Source organism: Eptesicus fuscus, chromosome 21, assembly GCF_027574615.1.
Source record: "Eptesicus fuscus isolate TK198812 chromosome 21, DD_ASM_mEF_20220401, whole genome shotgun sequence".
NCBI classification, from domain to species: Eukaryota; Metazoa; Chordata; class Mammalia; order Chiroptera; family Vespertilionidae; genus Eptesicus; species Eptesicus fuscus.
The window spans coordinates 8,629,201-8,650,299 of NC_072493.1; the positions used below are offsets into that span (position 1 = coordinate 8,629,201).

The 21,099-nt window shown below is 40.6% G+C and overlaps 1 protein-coding gene and 1 pseudogene across 1 annotated transcript in view; one reads left to right on the plus strand and one right to left on the minus strand.

Moving 5' to 3' along the window:
- Positions 1–19,750, minus strand: part of HYDIN (HYDIN axonemal central pair apparatus protein) — a 302,917-nt gene extending 283,167 nt beyond the window's left edge. Inside the window, 4 exon segments of the mRNA XM_054710866.1 lie at positions 5,049–5,183; positions 9,689–9,808; positions 17,143–17,268; positions 19,616–19,750. Of these exon segments, the coding sequence (XP_054566841.1) occupies positions 5,049–5,183; positions 9,689–9,808; positions 17,143–17,268; positions 19,616–19,750 (516 nt within the window).
- LOC129147732 (60S ribosomal protein L12-like) lies at positions 10,066–10,572 on the plus strand (annotated as a pseudogene).
- Positions 19,751–21,099: the final 1,349 nt, after the last annotated feature.

Below are 21,099 nucleotides of genomic sequence, written 5' to 3' on the forward strand. Positions count from 1 at the left end.
GGTCACACACTGATAACCTGAAAATCTGGGGGATGACAGTTTACTCTACCTACCATTCTCTCTACTTGTACAAATGAGTGAAAGCTTCTGTAACAAAAAATATTTTTAACTAGAGGCCCAGTGCATGAATTCGTGCACAGGTGGGGTCCGGCCAGCCAGCCCAGATGGGGCCTATTGGACCAGGCTGGCCACAGGGAGGGGACATGGGTGGTTGGCTGACCAACCCCAGTCCCTGGTTGAACTCCAGGTTCGAAGTCCCGGTTGAGGGGACAATTTGCATATTAGCCTTTTATTATGTAGGATAATTTCAGATGGCTCCCTATCCTACATTGCATTATTCCTAAGACTCTTACTCTCTGCAGCCTTGTCTCCTACACTCTTCCAGCAGCGTTCTCTGCTCCAGCCGCACGTCTTCTCACACCTCCTGAGCCTGTTGCCCAGCATGTTTCAGTGGCAAGGCCTTTGAACCTGCCCTCTCCCAGACACACATCTTCCCTCAGATATGTGCATGGCTTGATTTTGTTTTCTGCTCAAATGTTACCTCATCAGACAAGTCTTCCCTGATCCTCCTATTGAAAGGAAACAGGACCCTCTCATCACTCTTTCTTCTCTATCAGGTCAATACCTGACATTAAATTATATGCATGTTTGTTTATTCATTGTGGAGCACAAGCTCCAGAAAGGCCCAAGCTTGTTCTGTTCTCCTAGGATCCCAGCTCACAGAACTGGGCCTGGCGCAGAGTGAGTGAAAGAATATTCCTCATTTTTTAATATATTTTTCTTGATTTCAGAGAGGGAGGGGGGTTTGGGGGGGTGGGAGAGAGAAACATCAATGATGAGAGAGAATCATTGATCGGCTGCCTCCTGCATGCCCCCTACTGCGGATCGAGCCCACAACCCAGGCATGTGCCCTTGACCAGAATCAAACCCAGGACCCTTCAGTCCCCAGGTCAACGCTCCATCCACTGAGCCAAAACAGCTAGGGCAATATTATTCATTTTTAATATCTTTATTTGGGTATTAAAGTATCAAGAGTTCTTCATTAAGAGATTTCCCAACATCATCATATTAGCCTTATTATAAAATGATACTGATCAAGTCCAGAAAGCTAAAAAAGTAGTGATGTGACTCAAGGATGACATGAAACAAAATAGTGAAAAGCACTCCTCTTATATAAGACTCTCAGACATCTTTCTCTTGGCTGAAATGACAAGAAAGTTAACATCTAATATGCTCATGGCACAAAAAGATATTTGAGCCCTTTTTTATAAGCTTTTGCTTTTATCATCTGTAGGCCATTCTCAAGTTGAGAATACATCTTTATATTTTCTTGACATGAACTTTTACTTACCTATCTCACTTGACGAATATTTACTGCACACATCCTGTGCTAGGCACTGGGGTTACAGGGGTGACCCAGACTTAAATTTTTTTGCCAACAAACATTGTTGATTGTGAAAAATTTTATGATATCTAAACTTTAATTCAAAATGCGGGCAATATATTTCATTATTGCCATTTTAGATAACATTAAACATGTTAACATTTTTCTATTTTTCTTGCGCCATCATTTTTTAAGTTTCATAGTAACATATCAATAAAACTGTGTTGACAATAAATTAGATATTTTCTTAAAACATACTAATAAAATTGCATCACTTCACATTTTATTCACTGTAGCCATTTTCCTATGATAACACTGTAGTAAACAGATGCTTCCTTAAGCCCAAGGAAGTACCCACTTTTACTTTACTACAAAAGCCTATTATTTTTCAAACACCTTTTAATAGTAAATATACAAATTTAAGAGGTCAAGAAAAATGCCAGGCTCCAGGATTTTGTAGTATTATGACAGCATTGACTATTATATTTCAATGACATGTACACTAGGATTATTAGATTAATAACATATCCAATCATTATTTTAAAGTCTGTGTGAGAAGAGATAAGGAAAGCTGAAGTAAATTTGCTGCACCTGTTATCTGGGTATTTGGCATTCTTAACAAGTTCAATCCCTAGGAGGCCAGATTAATAGATGACAGGGAAAATATGTGAACTGCATTATCATCTCTGACATGCTAATATACATGGGTGCTGAAAATCCGATTGAAAGGGGACTGGCCTATTAAGCTATGGCATGCTGCAATTTACATATCTCACCCTCCAGATGTGAGGAGGATAAATGAGAATGGAGTGTACTCAGATCAGCAGGGGATAAGGAGGGAAAATACATATCTACATTGGCTATCAATTTGGCCAACTGAAGAAAAAATGACACAGTGAAAAGATGAACTTTTATTTTTCCTAAAATAAATCTGGCTCCAGTTAGTCCTCTGCTACATTCTGGAGCAGCACCAAAGGCAGCATGACTAACCCCAGCTGGTCATTCTGTACATGGCCTTGCTGGCTTTCCAACAGTCAGCGTGGAAATGGAGATGCCCAGGGACTGGAAACTCTGCTGATGGTGCACGTGTAACAGGATCTTTGCAGAAAAAGTAACAGCAAGAGCTTCTCCACACATACACCATCAGTCTTAGTCGGCAAAAGGAGAAATCACTGTGTCCTTAGAAAAACAAATTCTGTAAATCATATTATAGCTTCGAGCCCATATCCAAAACAAAATCTTAATGTACTCAAAACCAAATAATTGCATTTCTCTAGGGAGCCATTATTCTCACTTTATGCCTCTGCATACACGCTTGTAGCCTCGGATAGCTTTCAAAGGCTTAGAAGAAGAAACAGTAAAACAGCAGTTAAAACAGGGGTTTCCTAGCAAACACGCAATGTTGGTGAAATGAAATGATAAAAGGGACTAAAAAAACCTGGGAGTAAAATAAGCAGCCACAAAATATAGCTAAGTAGTAATCCTCAATGGAATGTTAGCATTCCATATTTATAAGGTAAATACAAACATACCTAAAATACATTTTAATTATGTATTTGCGGTATAGATAAGCAGTAATAAAAACTCCCTTTTCTTTAAGCTTTTGGTTAGGGAAAACTTAAATCATATACAAAGAAAACATATAAAAGAACAGTATAACAAATCCCACGTACCCATCACCAGATTCAACAATTACTAATATTCTGCCACTCTGGCTTTCTCTACACCACAATTTATTTCCCCTTCTATTATTATTATTATATGTCTATAGTTTCAAGGTAAAGTTTGGATATACTGGAAGGCATAAATATTAAATGTGCAATTTTGATAAATGAGTTTATCCACACAACCCACACACCTATCACGATCTAGAACATTCCACCTCCTCGGAAAGTGCCATGTGTCCCTTTCTCAGGCAGACTACCTGCAGGGAGAACAATACTTATCCAACAGAAGACATATTTCCTCCAGCACAGAAAAAAATTAAGGAAAGCCAACTCTTCAGGTCCAGCAAGCTTTCTATTTCAAGATGCACAAAGGCTTTATAATCGGCTTATGCTCGGCTTCCTACAGAAATGTCAGTGTGGGAATTTGATACCCAAACTAAATCCAGGTGCTGTTCTCTTACCAGTTACTATTCAGATAGAGAGCCTCAAGGAAAAACAAGGACTTCAATCGCACTTAACAAAGGGCATTACTTCTGGAGCTATTTATCTTTTCATTTATTTCAACAGTACCCCAAACAAAATGCCAGGTCCACAAGCACAACCCGAGAAATAGTGATATTACAAATTGACAAAATAATACTCGCAGTGTTATTTATTATAATGGAATTTCTAACCACTCGCTACAGTGATACATACTTGGCAGATCACATTTTAAATTCTCCATCCCTGCTCTCCAGAAAAGTAGGAACAATAGCAAGAAAAACAAGAATATTGGGAATGACACTGATAGCAGCTAATAAGTATTAGTGATGGAGAAGCAAGGATTCAAATCTAGTTCTCTCGGACCCCATTATGATCCTTTGACTCCAACCATATTGGCATGTCATGAACACCATTAACATTATATATAACCTGATATTTTGTTATGCCTATTTAAACCTTGTTTTTTTGTCCTAACTCCTTTGATCATGCAGGTAAAACCCATAAGTCCCCACTTTGGTCCATATAGAGGAAAATTCAACCCACAATTTTGTGCTCTTGGAGAAGGGTTAAGGAGGAAGCCTCCTCTCTCAGTCCCTCTTAGCTGGTCCTTCCTTCTGGGAGGAATTGGAATTTCTTCAAGCGAGGAGAGCCTAAGAACGGGTTAGATTCCCCACAGCTTCGTGGTGCTAAGGGGAAATGGCCTCTTTTAGAATTCAGGCTCTTTCCATCCTGCCTGTGTACACATGCTCTGAGCTCTAGCTTCTCCACTCCTGCTTGGACGGAGCTATGGGTGAGGTCAGCCCCTCACCAAGGTCCAGTTATCTAGCAATCCCTTACCAGGCAAACAGGAGGAAGCCCGTTCTAGGCCTCAGGTCTGGCCACATTTTTTACCATTAATTAGACTGATACTGGGATCAATATTTGGATCTTAGGTCTCTTTCCTAAACTAGTTTGAATCTGGGGAAGAGGAATGTAATAGCTAGGATCCCAGACTTCCAAGGAGCCAGAGTCTTTATCCTTTGTCTTAGCTCACCACACCTGGATCACACCTTTTCCTTTTTGGTATCCCTCTAACTGTACAGTCAAATATAACTATGCTGAGGTAGGTGCTGGGGAGGAGAGGAGAGGGGAGAGGGGGGTCATTTAGAAGGATTACCCTTCTTTAAATCCTGGCTACTTACAGCTCATATAAGCCCTCAACACTCCTTGACAATTGTAACCTCATTCCCAGTGGAATGCCATCCCCTCCTCTCACACGGTCTTATCACTCCTGTCATCACCACCCACCACCAAAAGCAACACCATCAACACCACCACCACCGATACCATCAACAACAACAATATCAACAACACAACTTCCACCATCAAACCAATATCACTACCACCAACACCACAACCAATACAGCTAATACCCCTACTAACAACACCAACACCAACCACCGCTTCCTTAATGTTCAGAATTGCAAACCGCTAGTGAACGCATGCGACCAATTTCTTGCCAGCACTGCCGTTACCTTGTTCTCCTCCGGAGTGAAGAGGATTCGGAATATGGATGGCACTCCTGGAGCTACTTTGTGGCCAATGTCTTTGGGACTGATTACTTTGAAGTACGGTGAGCTTTCCTCAACGACTTTCACCATCCTTGGAATCTGAAAGAAACATATAGAGCAATGACTGTGCGTGTGAAAGTGCAGAAGGGAAAGTGCAGGCCTCATAGTTAAACAAGACATCTCCATCTACTACCAAGCAGCCATGCGACCTTGGTCAGGCGTGAACTTCAGTTTTATCAACTGTAATAGGAGATGACAGGCCTACCTCTATCCCAGTGTCTTACACAAAGTAAGCACTCAAAGCATTTTAACTTTGAATTTCATGAACTTTATTATTACTCGTTTTACTGTTATTTTACGGCTTTGTTCATTTTAGTATTTAAATGTGACTGTGTTCAGAGACTAGCTGCTAAGACCGCACTCACACAGCGGAGTTGAGCTGGATGTCCCAACACCTAAGAATTGCTCTTGGAGAAGAAACCACACTTGCTGCACTCCTGCTGTGGGCCATCACCGCACATGAGGTGTCACTTAATCCTCCCAATAAACTTGGAGCTTCATTCTGACTCCCATTCTACAGATGAAGAACCAGACACTTGCCCTATTGCCACGGCTTCACCGAGCAATGGTGTTCAAGTCAAGTCCCAGCCTAACCCGGCCTTCCTCTCTCTGAGACTGTCCTAAGTAAACACCACTGTGAAGCAGGAACAAAGAAAACAGTATAATGTCCCCGAGGCCAGTCTCCGAACAGCTTCCAACAGTTTTATTCTTTTAAAGTCTTATTTCTCTGCCCTGCTTGCCTTGCCTAGAGTAGTAGCTCTATCTCAGTTAGCCCAAGCAATAAAGGAAATGCAGTTATGAGGAGAAGGAGGGTGGTCAGGGGTGGAGGTTCTAGGGACACAAGGAAAGGAAGACAGGACTGTGTTTCTTTAAAGACTAAAATGGGCATCAGGAAAGTTAAGTATAGTCAAGTCTGACCCAGATGCCTCAGGTGAAAAAGAAGGGAAAAAGACCTCCCACCACCTCTCAAAGCTGTCACCAGATGGGGGAGGGGAGAAGAAATGCAAAGAGAATTCAGACAGGTAAGACCAGAGAGTGAATAGATAAGAGATGTGTGCAAACTCGATAGGAATAGAAATAGCTTTGCTGTAAGGGAAATGTAGACATTTATGATGTGTTGAGTGATACTGTGTAAGCTTGCTGGGAATACTTTAATAACAGCATAACTGTGAACTAAAAACTAGGAAGGAAAACAACAGTAACACTAACATAATAATAATAAAAGTAATAATGGTATAGTGCTTACTTTGTGACAAGCACTGAACTGCATACACTCATTATCTCATTTACTATTCCAAACAACGTATTGAGATGGGTGTTATTATTATCCCCATGGCCCATGACAGGGAGGGCAGTTGGGGGCAACCAGGCCGGTAGAGGAGGGCAGTTAGGGGTGACCAGGCTGGCAAGGGAGGGCAGTTAGGGGTGACTGGGCCAGCAGGGGAGGGCAGTTAGGGGTGACCAGGCTGGCAAGAGAGGACAGTTAGGGGCGACGAGGCCTGCAGGGGAGCAGTAATAATGGTATAGTGCTGCGGGTTGAGAACCGCTAGCAGGTTTGCCTAAGACTATCAGAAAACACAGATATTTACATTACAATTCATAACAGTAGCAAAATTACAGGTTGAGAACCTCTAGCAAGGTCGCCTAAGACCATCAGAAAACACAAATATTTACATTACGATTCATAACAGTAGCAAAATTACAGGTTGAGAACCTCTAGCAAGGTCGCCTAAGACCATCAGAAAACACAAATATTTACATTACAATTCATAACAGTAGCAAAATTACAGTTATGAAGTAGCAACGAAAATAATTTTATGGTTGGGGGTCACCACAACATGAGGAACTGTATTAAAGGGTCACGGCATTAGAAAGGTTGAGAACCACTGGTATAGTGCTTACTACGTGATAAGCACTGAACTGCATACACTCATTATCTCATTTACTATTCCAAACAATGTATTGAGATGGGTGTTATTATTATCCCCATGGCCCATAACAGGGAGGGCAGTTGGGGGCGACCAGGTCGGCAGGGGAGGGCAGTTAGGGGCAATTGGGCCGGCAGGGGAGCAGTTAGGCATCAATCAGGCTGGCAGGGGAGTGGTTAGGGGGTGATCAGGCAGGCAGGCAGAAGCGGTTAGGGGCAATCAGGCAGGCAGGCAGGTGAGCGGTTGGGAGCCAGCAGTCCTGGATTGTGAGAGGGATGTCCAACTGCCCTCAAGGGGTCCCAGATTCAAGAGGGTGCAGGCTGGGCTGAGGGACACATCCTCCTCCTCCCACCCCCATGCACAAATTTTGTGTACCGGGCCTCTAGTCTAGTATAAGGAAGGGCCCTGGGAGCAACTCACCCAGAAACAAGCCTAGCAAGCCAAGAGAAATCTGTCTGCTTGTTGCTGGCTGAATTTCCCTAGATGAGAACTATCCTTTCATGGGGCCCAACCCTCTAGCAGCATCTTACCAAGAGCTTTTGGGTTATCCAGGAGAATTGAGTGACCTTTGGCAGTAAAACTTACACATGCCCCTTATCCTTGACTTGTCCATATAAACCAACCGGCAAGCCTTTCTTGTTTAGGACCAGGGAAGAGTGGCCCAAACTACCCTTTGCACTAGCTCGTCTCTGCCTTTCAAAGACTAAGAAAACTCAAGCAAAAGTAAAAAAAGTAATGTAGAAAGGGAAAAAGAGAACTGGAAGTGAGAAACTAAATTATTTGGCAGCCCTATATGAAAAGAGAGAGTCCTAAAGTCTATGCAATATATCTCTTCTTAAGGTCTAGGAACATAATCCTGAACACCTGGATTCTTTTTCTTCTCTATGCCTGCACTTTAGCTTCTATTCCTTGAGCTTCTCTCGCTAACACTCCTGCAGCAAAAAACAAATATGCCCGCACCTGGGTCCGGGTGAGGCCACGTCCCCCGGGGCCCGGGTGATGCTGGGTCCCAGGTCCGGGTGAGGCCGCGCACCCCTGAGTCCAGGTGAAGCCGCGCCCCTGGGTCCGGGCGAGACCAAACCAGAGGGAGTCGGACCTGCATTACCACCATTTGTCCACCACCCAGAGCTGAAAAGTCAGTGCAGACATGTACACATAAGGAACTGGTGGACACTGAAATTGGGTCTCAAAAGAACTGTTGGTCCAGAAAGAAACTCACTACAGACTGATTCATTTGCCTGTCAGCATAACTATTATTGCTCGTCTCACATTCGGTTCTTTTAAGTATATTTCTAGTAACACAGGATCTCACTCATCTAGGGGAAATGATGAACAACATAGACTGATGAACAAGAACAGACCCAGAAACAAGGAGGCATCGATCGGACTGTCGGGCCTCAGAGGGAGGGGAGGGGAGGGTGAGGGTAGGAGGGAGAGATCAACCAAAGGACTTGTGTGCATGCATACAAGCCTAACCAATGGTTAAGGACAACAGGGGGGTAGGGTGGGGGATGGGAATGGGGGGATGAGGACAAATATGTGACACCTTAATCAATAAAGAAAAAAAAAGAGAAAAAAAATGCCATTTTCTCCAGAGTCTGGCTTTGCTGTCACTAAATCATCCCACTGATCTTTGAAGCATCACTGATTCATTTAATGAGCTACTGTGCCAAATATACCTGAAAGTCTTCCCATTTGCCTTGGATTCTTGCATAGTCTTTACTTATCTTCCCTTGGTCAGGAGAATTCACTTGGTTAGTGGGAATTTGCCTCCACATTCTTAGATTCTATAAGTATTTTGACTTGTCTTTACACCTAAACTTTAGCATCTCTCAGATGCCTTTCCTCCCTATCTGATTATTTTTCATACTTACTTGTGCTTTATGCTGAAAGGGAGGGCAGTTGGGGATGATCAGGCCTGATGGGGAGGGCAGTCAAGGAAATCTCCATGCATTTAATATCTTTTTTTTAAATAAACCCTAATTGATCTCCTAAGAAAAAGGCATAGGATGGAGAAGAAATCCTCAGTTGCAACCACAAAGTGACAAGGTATAAACAGTGAGAGAAGCTGTCCAAAGCTATCTGTAAACAAAAATCTAAAGGCTTCTGAGGTAGAAAGAAGGAGAAAGGAAAGGGGGAAAGGGATATCCATTTTTTTAATTAAAGGAAAATAGAATTTGTAGAATACAAAAGCATTGACTGAATAACTGCAATTCAGATGAGTTTACACCTTCAATTAGGGATTGGAGGCTCTAAAGCGAAATATGTAAGCATGAATAGTAATTACCCTGTCTTAAATGAAAGCCTAGCCCACTGGACACACATGAGAACTTCATGACATTCATCTAGTCAGTCCTTCACTCAACAAAACGTTAGTGCACATGTCGGGAGCTTTCGTTTTGTTGGGCACTACCCAGGGATTGAACGTACAAATAGCCACAAACCAACCAACAGGGTCTTGTCTTCATTAACCCTACAGTCAAAGGGCATGTTTTCATCTATTTTCCTAAGTCTATCAAATTAAAGAACTTATCTAAGATCCTACGTGATCCCAATTTAATTTGCTCCTTCGTATGTATCCATGAAAGATACAGCCATCGTGTTGAACATACTCACTTTGTCATTGTTCCTCAAAACCAGTGGAACTTCATAGACTTCACAGGGAGTGTAGTTCTGAAATACAATTTCTGATGGAAAGGGCTGGAATAAAGCCTGGTCCAGGTCAATTTCTGAAAACTTTAGTTGAAAAAGTAAATTAATCATAGAGTCACACAATGCAAAAATGACTAACAACAAAAGAAACACTCAAAAAGGGGTAGTTATCATAAACAATAATTGGTATAATTGTTAAGGTTATTTCATCAACTTCTTTAATACAAAAAAGGAAGTTTTGGTCCTCATTTAAAAAAATAGAGGCCAGCTTCCTAAGTTCAGCTCAGAGGAGGCGTAGGTACAGCTTTCCTTGGTGGTCCAAAATCCAGGTTCATCTGACACCAGTCACCTCCAACATGCTGCCAAAATTCAACCCCAACGAGGTCAAAGTCATATATTTAAGTTGCACCAGTGGGGAAGTCAGTGCCATGTCGGCCCTGGTTCCCAAGAGAGGCCCCCTGGGCCTGTCTCCAAAAATATTTGCTAATGAAATCGCCAAAGCAGCAGGTGATTGGAAGGGTCTGAGGATTACAATGAAACTGACCATTCAGAACAGACAGGCCCAGAGGGAGGTAGTACCTTCTGCCTCTGCCCTGATCATCAAAGCCCTCAAAGAACCTCCAAGAGACAGAAAGAAGCAAAAGACATTAAGTACAGAGGAAATTGATGAGATTGTCAACATTGCCAGACAGATGCAGCACTGATCTTTAGCTAGAGAACTCTCTAGAACCATTGAAGAGATCTTGAGGACTGCCCAGACTGTGGGCTGCAATGTTGATGGCTGTCACCCACATGACATCATAGCTGACATCAACAGTGAGGCAGTGCAATGCTGCCTGGCTAGTTAAGAACTACAGAGGAAAATACTTCAATTAAAGATAATTTATAAATAAATAATAAAGACTAATTAGAACACTAATCCAAAACTTCCATTTCTGGTAATGATGAATAAGGTAATATGAACCAATTCCACTATGAGAATAACAAAATAATGTTATGTTAGCAAATACCTCTTTGGAGGCACTAAAAAGCTAAAAAGATGGTATAATCTAATATTGAAACTATGAATTACCTCAAACTAATAGCCTGTATACTATCCAACAAGTTCTGAGTACTGCCATATTTCCTTAAAAATTCAGAATATTCCATGATGCCCTGCAATTTCATAGCTGTATCCTGAGGCACCTTGAAACACAGTTTGAAAATCAAAAATGTAAGCATCCACCTCAGTAATTTAGAAAATCAATAGCAAACATCCTATCTAATAGACAAATATGCAAATTGACCATACCTCCAACACACCCACAAGCCATGCCCACCATCCCATCAGAGTGAGTATGCAAATTAACCCAAACCAAGATGGCTACAGCCACAGAGAGCAAGGTTTCCTAGGTAATAGAGGAAGCCAAGCTTTCTGCCAGCCGTTGCAGGCCTAAGTCTCCACTCAAGCTACAAAGTTTCAATTATAGAAGGTAAACAAATTCAAACAAATGGCGGCAGAATGGAGCTTGAGAGAGCAGGCCAGGGTTGCCACCGGCAACAGGGGAAGCAAAGCTTTCTACACACCCTGGCCGGGCCCACCCGCTTAAGGCAACAAAATTTCAATTATAACCCCAACACAAATGGCTGCGGGCCTCAGAGGGAGCCCCAGGCTTGGCTCTGCTCCAGGCTACAAAGTTTCAATTGTAGAAGGAAAATAAATTCCAGATACCAGGGCCTCCGCTTGCGTTGCCAGGGGGCGTGGCCCACCTACAAACCACCACAGGCCCCTTGCTCAGGCCGCCCCACGCCCCAAGGGAACCCCACCCTGATCAGGAACACCCTTCAGGGCAAACCAGCTGGCCCCCACCCCTGTACCAGGCCTCTATCCTATCTAATAAAAGAGTTCTATGCAGATTGATCATCACTGCAACACACAATATAGCTGCCCCCATGTGGTCAAAGATCCTGCCCCCATGTGGACACAAGATGGCCACCACAAGATGGCCAGCAGGAGAGGGCAGTTGGAAGGCACCCGGCCTGCAAGGGAGGGCAGTTGAGAAGGACCAGGCCTGCAAGGGAGGGCAGTTGGAGGTGATCAACCCTGCAGGAGAGGGCAGTTAGGGGTAACCAGGCCAGCAGAGGAGGGAAGTTGGGGGCAAACAGGCTGTCAGCAGAGTGGTTAGGGGGTGATCAGGCTGGCAGGCAGAAGCGGTTAGGGGCAATCAGGAAGGCAGGCAGGCAAGCAGCCTAAACGGGCAGTCGGACATCCCTTGAGAGGTCCCATATTGGAGAGGGTACAGGCTGGGCTGAGGGACAATCCCCCTCCGTGCACGAATTTCGTGCACCGGGCCTCTAGTCTATAATAATAAAAGTGAAATATGCAAATTGACCAAACGGCTGAACAGTGGAACAATTGTCCGGACAACCTTCCGGACAAAGCTAGGGCTGCGAGGGCCAAGCCCCTTGCACGAATTTCGTGCATCAGGCTTCTAGTTAAAAAATAAAAACTCAAACAAGTAAAAAATGATATAACAAAAACAATAGCAGAAATTAGTGAAATGAAAAGTAACTATACTATATAACAACAAAGCCAAAAGTTGTCTTTAAAAAGACTAATAAAATTAATAAAATACCTAGTGAATCTGATTTTAAAAAAGTAAGACAGAAGGTACAAAGAGCTCTTTAAATAATGAAAATAAGGAAATTACTACAGAACCTAAACCAAGGAAAATAATAAATGAATATTATGTCAATAAATGTGAAAAGCTAGGTAAAACATAAAAATTCCTAGAAAAATACAATTTATCAAAATTAGCACAAGACGAAATAGAAAGTTGAAATAGTTCTATGCCTATTAGAGATAGTGAATTTGTAAAAAATACAGTAGGAAAAGGGAAAAATTATAGGTCAATGTTACTCATGAACCATAGATTCAGAAAAAGAAATAAAACATTAGTAAACTAAAACCCACAATATCTAAAAGGAATAATACATCATGACTACATTGGGTTTATCTCAGATATTCAACATTCAAAACTGATCAAAAAGAAACAAAATTGTCATTTTCCCCAGAAGAAAAAATTGTTTATTTAGAAAATTCAAAATAACCAACTAGATAAAACTATTGAAATTAATAAGTGATTTATCAAGGTCACTTAGTGTAAGATCAACATACAAAAAATAATTATACTTCTCTGTACTATCTATGAACTGTAGGGAGAACCTGGGAAGGCACATGGACATTTCTTTAATTATTGTCAGCTGAATCCAGTGGCGTTGGCAAAGCCACATCCTGGAAACACGCTTTGCCAGAGGCAGGAGTGTTGTCAGCTTGACCTTCAGCCCAGGTGCCAGGGGCTGGGTTTTGTTATTTAAATCCAGCCAAGCACCAAGAATGAATACGACTTGGGCCCACCCAAGAATGCACATAATCTCCTTTGTCTTGACTTTTAGTAAAACTTCCTGTTTTTTGCTATATAAAATAAACACACTGTATTGGCTCTGGGTCCCTGTCCCTGTTAGAGAACAGTGGTCCCACCCGGCCCCAGCTTTTTCCTTCTATCTCTGTCTCTCTTTCTTTCATTTTCTCAATCCCCAGCAGCCCCTACTCAGGAACCAGATTGCTCTCTAGCCATGCTGGACACGGAAAAGAGAGAGATATTTACAATGAACATTTAAGAAATTAAATTTATAAACAATACCATTTAAAGTAGCATCCCAAAACATAAAATGCATAGGAATAAGTCCAATAAAAGATGTACAAGACCTTTATCCAAAAAAAAATAAAATATCACTAAGAAGAATTTTTAAAACCTACATAAAATACAAGAATACATATCATGTTTATGAATTGAAAGACTCAATACTTTAAGAATGTCAAATACTCCCCAAATTGATATAAAAATCCATGTAAATTTTTTTTGAAATTAAAAAGGCGATTATAAAATTTATCTGGAAAAGCAAAGGATACCTCAGTTGTAGGTTCCCCAGGCCTGGTAGAGGCCAGTGCAGGAGGTGACCAAAGAACTTGTATGCATATATGCATAGTCCATGGACACAAACAACAGGTGCTGAAGATCTGGGGCAGGGGTGGGGGTGAGCTGGAGAGGGTCAAAGGGGGGGAAAGAGGGACAGATATAATACTTTCAACAATAAAGATTTTTAAAAATAAATAAATGAAATAAAAAGAATTAGTTTTAGGAGAAATACACATACATAAAACTCAAAGTAAGGAACACAGAAGATAACCTGGTGTATGTAATTACAATGAAATGAAAATGACAGAAAGTTAAAAACGGATTAGAGGAGACATAGAAGATGTAGAAGGGCAGACAAAGAAGGTTCAACATGTTCATAATTGATATTCCTAAAGAAAGGAACCCAAAATGGCATGAACAAGAAAACTTTCTGGAAATAAAATAAAGGTATAACCCAGTGGCCGGCAAACTAATTAGTCAACAGAGCCAAATATCAACAGTACAACGATTGAAATTTCTTTTGAGAGCCAAATTTTTTAAACTTAAACTTCTTCTAACGCCACTTTTTCAAAATAGACTTGCCCAGGCCAAAAACCGACTTCTGCGCATGGGCCACGAAGTTACAATCGCACTGTACGTGTGCGCCCGCACATGGTATTTTGTGAAAGAGCCATACTCAAGGGGCCAAAGAGCCGCATGTGGCTCGCGAGCCGTGGTTTGCCGACCATTGGTATAACCTAATAAAATTATTGGACATTAAATAAAAATAAATAATCTTTGGGCATACAACCTAAAAGATTAAAATATCTATCTTTTATCTTGGGGAAAATCAAGCTGGCTTCATAGCTTTACATGCCATTATTTAAAGCCAAAAGGTTGTGAGGAAAATGCCTGCAAAGCTCTTATGGAAAAAATATGTGATCCAAGAATTTTATACCTAACAAAACTGCAGTTCAGTATAAAGGCCATAGGCAAATATTATCAAACATATAAAATCAGGGAAATCGTTTCCATAAGCTCTTCTTGAAGAAATTAGTAGAGGATGACTGTCATCCAACTAAGAGAAAAAACGAAACTCCTGAAAATAAAGTAAAAATAACCAGCAGGGTTGAGAAAAGAAAGAGAAGATGAGATGTAGTATACTTATTTCCTCATTCTTCAGAGCAGGAGTCAAAATACATTAAAACACACACAAAAGTGGTATACACAGAAAAATACACACAGTCTGGTCTTAGTTATGCTATGGGAAAGGAGCAAACAGCCCTTAATTAGGATAAATTAGCTTTGGGAAAAGCCATGTTCCCTGCCCTCAAAGTTAGAGTGTGGTTATGGGGAAGAGAATAAATAATAATTAAAGGTAGCAGGGCTGAGAGGAAGAGCAAATTTTATGTAGATCCTTGACAGGGGAGGCAATGGTATTTTAGCAAGAGCAAAAGAGCCTCAGGGACGCATTCATCATGTGGGAAATAAGTCTGAAAAACTCTCAGGGATAGCAAGGAACCCTCTGAGAGGAGGTTGATCTCCAGCAGTTCAACCGATGGAAGTTCATACCATAATTTCTACACAAAAAGTGAAGCATATAATTTAAGAAGTTAATTAAAAAGTAAGAAAGACTTCATTTTACTAGTATAATAATATGCTTCTAAAGCCTAGAATATATGGTTTATATTAGAATACTAGAGGCTTGGTGCACGAATTCGTGCACAGGTGGAGTCCCTCTGGGTGGTCTGCAGGGATCTGGCCAAAACCTGCAGTCCAATGCTGCCTGCAGCTCCTACCTGCCGCTCCTGCTCATCCTGGCCCCACTGTGCCTGCCATGATCGATCAGGAGAGACTCACGCTGCTGCAGCAGCACTCGCCAGCCATGAGCTCTGCGTCTGGCGCTCTCCCAAGGGGAGTGGCCTGTGGGATCGGGCTGAAACCAGCTCTCTGACATCCCCCAAGGGGTCACAGATTGCTAGAGGGCACAGGCCAGGCTGAGAGACCCCACCGGTGGGCCGGGGAGGAGCCTTGGGAGGGCTTCAGGGTGTGTCTGGCCCATCTTGCTCAGTCCCAATTGGCCAGACCCCAGCAGCAAGCTAACCTACCAGTCAGAGCATCTGCCCCCTTGGTGGTCAGTGCACGTCATAGCGATTGGTTGACAAGTTGACTGTCTGCCCCCTGGTGGTCAGTGCACATCATAGTGAGCAGTGAAGCAGCCTTAGCATAACATCAGCATATTACATTTTGATTGGTTGTTCAGTTGTTCTGCCATTCAGTCTATTTGCATATTACCCTTTTATTATATAGGATAGAAACATGTTAGAATAACTATTCTTTAGAGACTAAAAGAAAACATTTGTTATTGGAAACTAGAGGCCCAGTGCATGAAAATTTATGCACTCGGGGGGGGCCGGGGGGGGGGCCCTCAGCCTAGCCTGCGCCCTCTCGCAGTCTGGGAGCCCTTGGGGGATGTCCACCTGCCAGCTTAGGCCTGCTCCCTGGGGGATTGGGCCTAAGCTGGCAGTCAGACATCCCCCTGGCAGCCCAGGAGCCCTCGGGGGATGTCCACCTGCCAGTTTAGGCCTGGAAGCAGGCCTAAGCCGCAGTCGGAGATCCTTAGCACTGCCAAGGAGGCGAGAGAGGCTCCTGTTACCACAGCTGTGCTCGCAGCCTTCAGCCGGCTTATGGATGAGCGGAATTCCCCCTGTGGGAGCGCATTGACCACCAGGGGACAGCTTCTGCGTTGAGCGTCTGCCCCCTGGTGGTCAGTGTGCGTCACAGCAACCGGCCATTCCCCCATTAGGGTCAATTTGCATATTACCCTTTTATTATATAGGATGAGCCAGAATATACAACAAATGCCTACTTTAATAATTCCACTTTCTTTCCTTCTAGTGATGACAAGAAGGTAACTTAATTAGGCTTAGCTAATATAATTCTTGGAATTACTCCTAATCTGCAAATAACAGTGTCCAGAAGTAGCTAAGAAAGAAATGTGAGTAGTCAAAAGTTATTTGTACTAATTAATTGTAATTCTCTCCATATCAAATCACAGGTATCAAGATCAACAGAGGAAGAAAAAGAATGTATTAAGTAAACAAATAAGATTATAAGAAAAAGAATGTATTAAGTAAACAAATAAAGATTAGCCCAGAAAAATAACTATTACTTAGTGACTGTTCACATTATGTTCAAGAATGTTCACATTATGCCCTGGCCAGTGTTGTTCTATGGTTAGAGCATCTCCTGTGCACTGGAGGGTCAGAGGTTCAATTCCCGGTCAAGGGCACATACCTGGGTTGCAGGTTTGATCCCCAGCTCTGGTCAGGGCATGTGGGGGAGGCAGCCAATCAATGCATCTATTTCACATCTCTCTTCCTCTCTCTGTCCCTCCCTCCCTCCCTTCCTGTTCATACTATGCCAGTGCCTACTTTCCATGCTAGGAAGACAAATGCTAGTAAAACAGAAAGCAGCTACCTTTTGATGTGTTGCTTCCCCCATATCTAAAAGTTCGATGATCTGTGGTCGACACATCAACCGTGTATTTGCCAGTCTCTGTTCTGTGGTCAGGGACATTTCCTTCAGGAACTCGGAGGGTGTTAGCTAGAATTTAAAACAACGGGAGCCAAAGATTAATAAATGGTTACACTGAAAAAGTGTTTTTGTAAGTTCTAGTAATGAATAATTTGTGTTTTCAGCTTTCAGGGTAATTCTGGAATGCCACTAAGTTCCCTTATAAAATATTTAAAATAACTAAATAATACAAGAGAAGTAGCCATGTCCTTTTGAGCTCTTTGCAAGTAATTTGAAATGACAGGTAGTTACTGTTTCCTTATGAGCTTGAAGGAATCACACGAAGGAACTTGGGGGGAAGAGGGAGTCAACATATTGCACAGAAACATGTCCAAAGAGCTTAACATTCATGCTCAGAAGAGGCTTCTGAACATAAAACCCTAACTTTCTAAAATCACTTTCAGTCTTCAGAGATAAGTTTGAAACACATCTATTTCTCAACTGAAATTACATTAACTATCAGGTTAATTCAGGTTACAGAGTAACCATACAAAATGTACAGGGTTTGGAAAGTGTGATTACACTGCTGAGGAATAAGTTTGAACTTTTTAGAAATCACAAAAGTGCATTTAGACCTTGGTTTATAACAGATCTAAGCCAATCATCAGACCTGGCAGTCAGTCGTTTTCACATACCCAAATGAGAACACAAAATTCCTTTAACACTTTCTAAAGTTATGAGGGGAAGAAAATGGAACCTATCGTTTATCATTTAAGTAACTGAACAAGGGCTTAGTTATCCAGGACCAATCACTATTACCTAGTTCTTGTTGTGCTGGGATGTTTACATGATTTCCAGAACCTACTTTATTTTATTGATTGATTGGTCGATTGATTGAATTATAGGAAAGGGTTTTTTAAATTAAATTTGTAATTTTAAGATTTGCATGCAGTTTAGTTGTAAGAAATAATGCCGAGAGGAACTGGGTATCATTTGCCCAGTTTCTCCAAAAAATAGTGTCTTGCAAAACTATAGTACAGTATCACAACCAAAATATTGACATTGATACAGTCAAGATGCAGAGCATTTCCATCATCCAGGGCCTCCTTTAGCTGCAAGGAGAGTATAGTCATCGGCAGCAGCATAACGCTTCAGTACGTGCCAAGACTTTGAAATACAATCACAGTAATATAATTTAGCTGATTTGTCTTGCCTTGGGTTAAAAATCAATGCTTCTCAAATTCCCTATGAAATTATTTTCTGTGATTTAATCCATTTAAAATGAAGGCATATTTCTAATATAGCTCCCAACTTGGTTTTTTAAGGTGTGTTATTGTGGTTTTTTTTTGGAACACAGAATACTAAAATGTTAAGAGGTATCAGCTGTGCTGTGATTTAAATAAAAATAACAAAGTTGAGCCCTGGCCGGTTTGCTCAGTGGTTGGAATGTTGGCCTGTGGACCGAAGGGTTGTGGGTTCGATTTCCAATCAAGTGCATGTACCTTGGTTGCAGGTTCCCGGTAGTGGCATGGGTGGGAGGCAACCAATTAATGTGTCTATCTCACATCAACGTTTCTCTCTCTCTCTCTCTCTCTCTCTCTCTCTCTCTCTCTCTCTCTCTTTCTCTCCCCCCCCCCTTTCACTTTCTCTGGAAATCAATGGAAAAAATATCCTCCTCAGATGAGGATTAAATAATAATAATAATAATAATAATAATAATAATAATAATATAGTCTTATAAGCAAAAAGGTCAAGAGTTACCTTAAATATGAAACCATAATCACCACAAAAGAAAATAATATATTTTATTTTTCTAATTAAAATGTAACTTGAGACTCATTTTTAAAATGCAGTGAATACTATATCTAACACTGTAAGTTGTTACTAAAATTTTCTATAGCATGTAGTTAATAATTCAATTCTCACCAAATCATTATAATTCATTAACAATATAAATATTTTCAATATTGAATATCAACTCTTATTTTAAAATAAAATATATAAATATTTTTATTTAAGGAAAGAAAAATTATATATTTTTCTTAAAATACAGTCATTATTTTAATATTCTATATTCTACAAATATACAACCAAAAATAACTCTTGCCAATTAACAGGTAATAGAGTGTTCAGGTTAAAACCTATAAATTTCTGATATTTGCTTGTTTTAGAACTACACAAATGACAGCTTCATAGTGTTCAACTAAATATTTGGAAAACCGAATAATTTGCTTTCATTGTCTTATTTCAACTGCTTAATTTAAGCATTTCAAGCCTCTCTTTCAATGTATGCAATTTCACAAACTTCGGAGCCTCTAAGAGGTGTCTATGCTCTGCAACAATTCTCTCTCATATTCTCATAATGCCAATTAGCATCTGTCATCCTCCTGAGACGACCACATTAAGAATTTTACACTGAGATTCTCTGATACATTACCATTTGGTTTACATCTTCTTCTTTAACCACCCTTGGACTCAGGGGTGGCAAAACCTTGCTTTGGAATCCTTTGAGCATTCTGACTAACCCCATCTGAACAGCCCCCATGGACTCCTCAAGTCTTCTACTTGTCATTTTTAGTTATTTCCTTTGCTCACCTAAGAGTGAAAAAAGAGTTTGAGAACAAATACAGTTAATTCTTGAATACAGGTCACTATTTTTTTTATTTTTAAACTTTTTCAAATACAGGAAGGTTTAAAAATAATGATCTTCAAAATTACATCAAATTCTTGGAACAAATACCTTAACCAAAGTAGTCCATTCCATGTAACCAGTCTAAATTTAGCCTTATCTCAAAGCTTACAATCCCTTTTAGAAAAACCAAGTGATTCTAGACAAAACAGAAGACATGAAAATACAAACAGTTCTTACATTTTGGCACTTTTATCTTTCCTAGGTAAGTAAACACTATTCGATAAATATACTTCATCATTTGCTATTTTATCTGCCATTTTATCAATTTGACAATTGTCTCTCATGATCTCTTTCAACAGGAAAAAAACATAAGGGTTTAGGTCTTCACAGCTGGGCAGAGACTCAAAAAAGGCAGCATGAGATTAGATGGGAAATAGGAAGTTTCCAGAAAAGTTGTAATGCTTAGTCATAACTAAGGCATTAAACAACCACCCAATGTCTACAAATCGAAGGAATATGACATCTCTACTTCGCATATCCTTCTTATACTTCTGGCAGGACACTTGCAACTTTGGGAGCCATTTATGACTATGTATGGATTTCTGTTTTCAGTAATAGCAGGCTAAGTTATTCATCCCTTTACCAAAACATAAACAAACAAAAATCCTAACTAAAAATGCTTGATACAACATCAAATAAAAAAAACTTTAAAATCATTAAAAAGTTCCCAAGACAATAAGGCATTACCAGACCAAAATGGAAGGAAAAGAGATGCATAAAGGAAAACAGATTTGAATGAAAATGTAATATGGTACATTGAAGTAAAGCAGTAAAACACCCAAGAAAATAAATATAAAAATTTTAAAAAGGAAAAAAGATTATAAAGAACAAATAATTGAAATAGAAAACAGCCAAAGAAGGTCTAACATGCTATAACTAGAGCCCATGAAGAAGAAAAATAAACTACTGAAATGAAACTAATATTTAAAACTATAATCCAGGATCATAAGGGACCATTAGGTACCCAAGAAAACTGACCCAGAATGATAAACTCTGAGTCATATTTTAGCAAAACTATTAGACTTTAAAGAATTTTTAAAACTTCTTATAGACTCCATGCAAAAGAAAAAGTAAAATAACTTACAAGGGCAAGAGAATGAGATGTCATTGAACTTTGAGAAAGCAACCTGCAATGTGGGAAAACAGAGGAGCAACATTTTCCCCAAACTTTAACATATGTGAGCCAAGAATTTTATATGCATTAAAGCTCTTCAATTATTAAGACTACA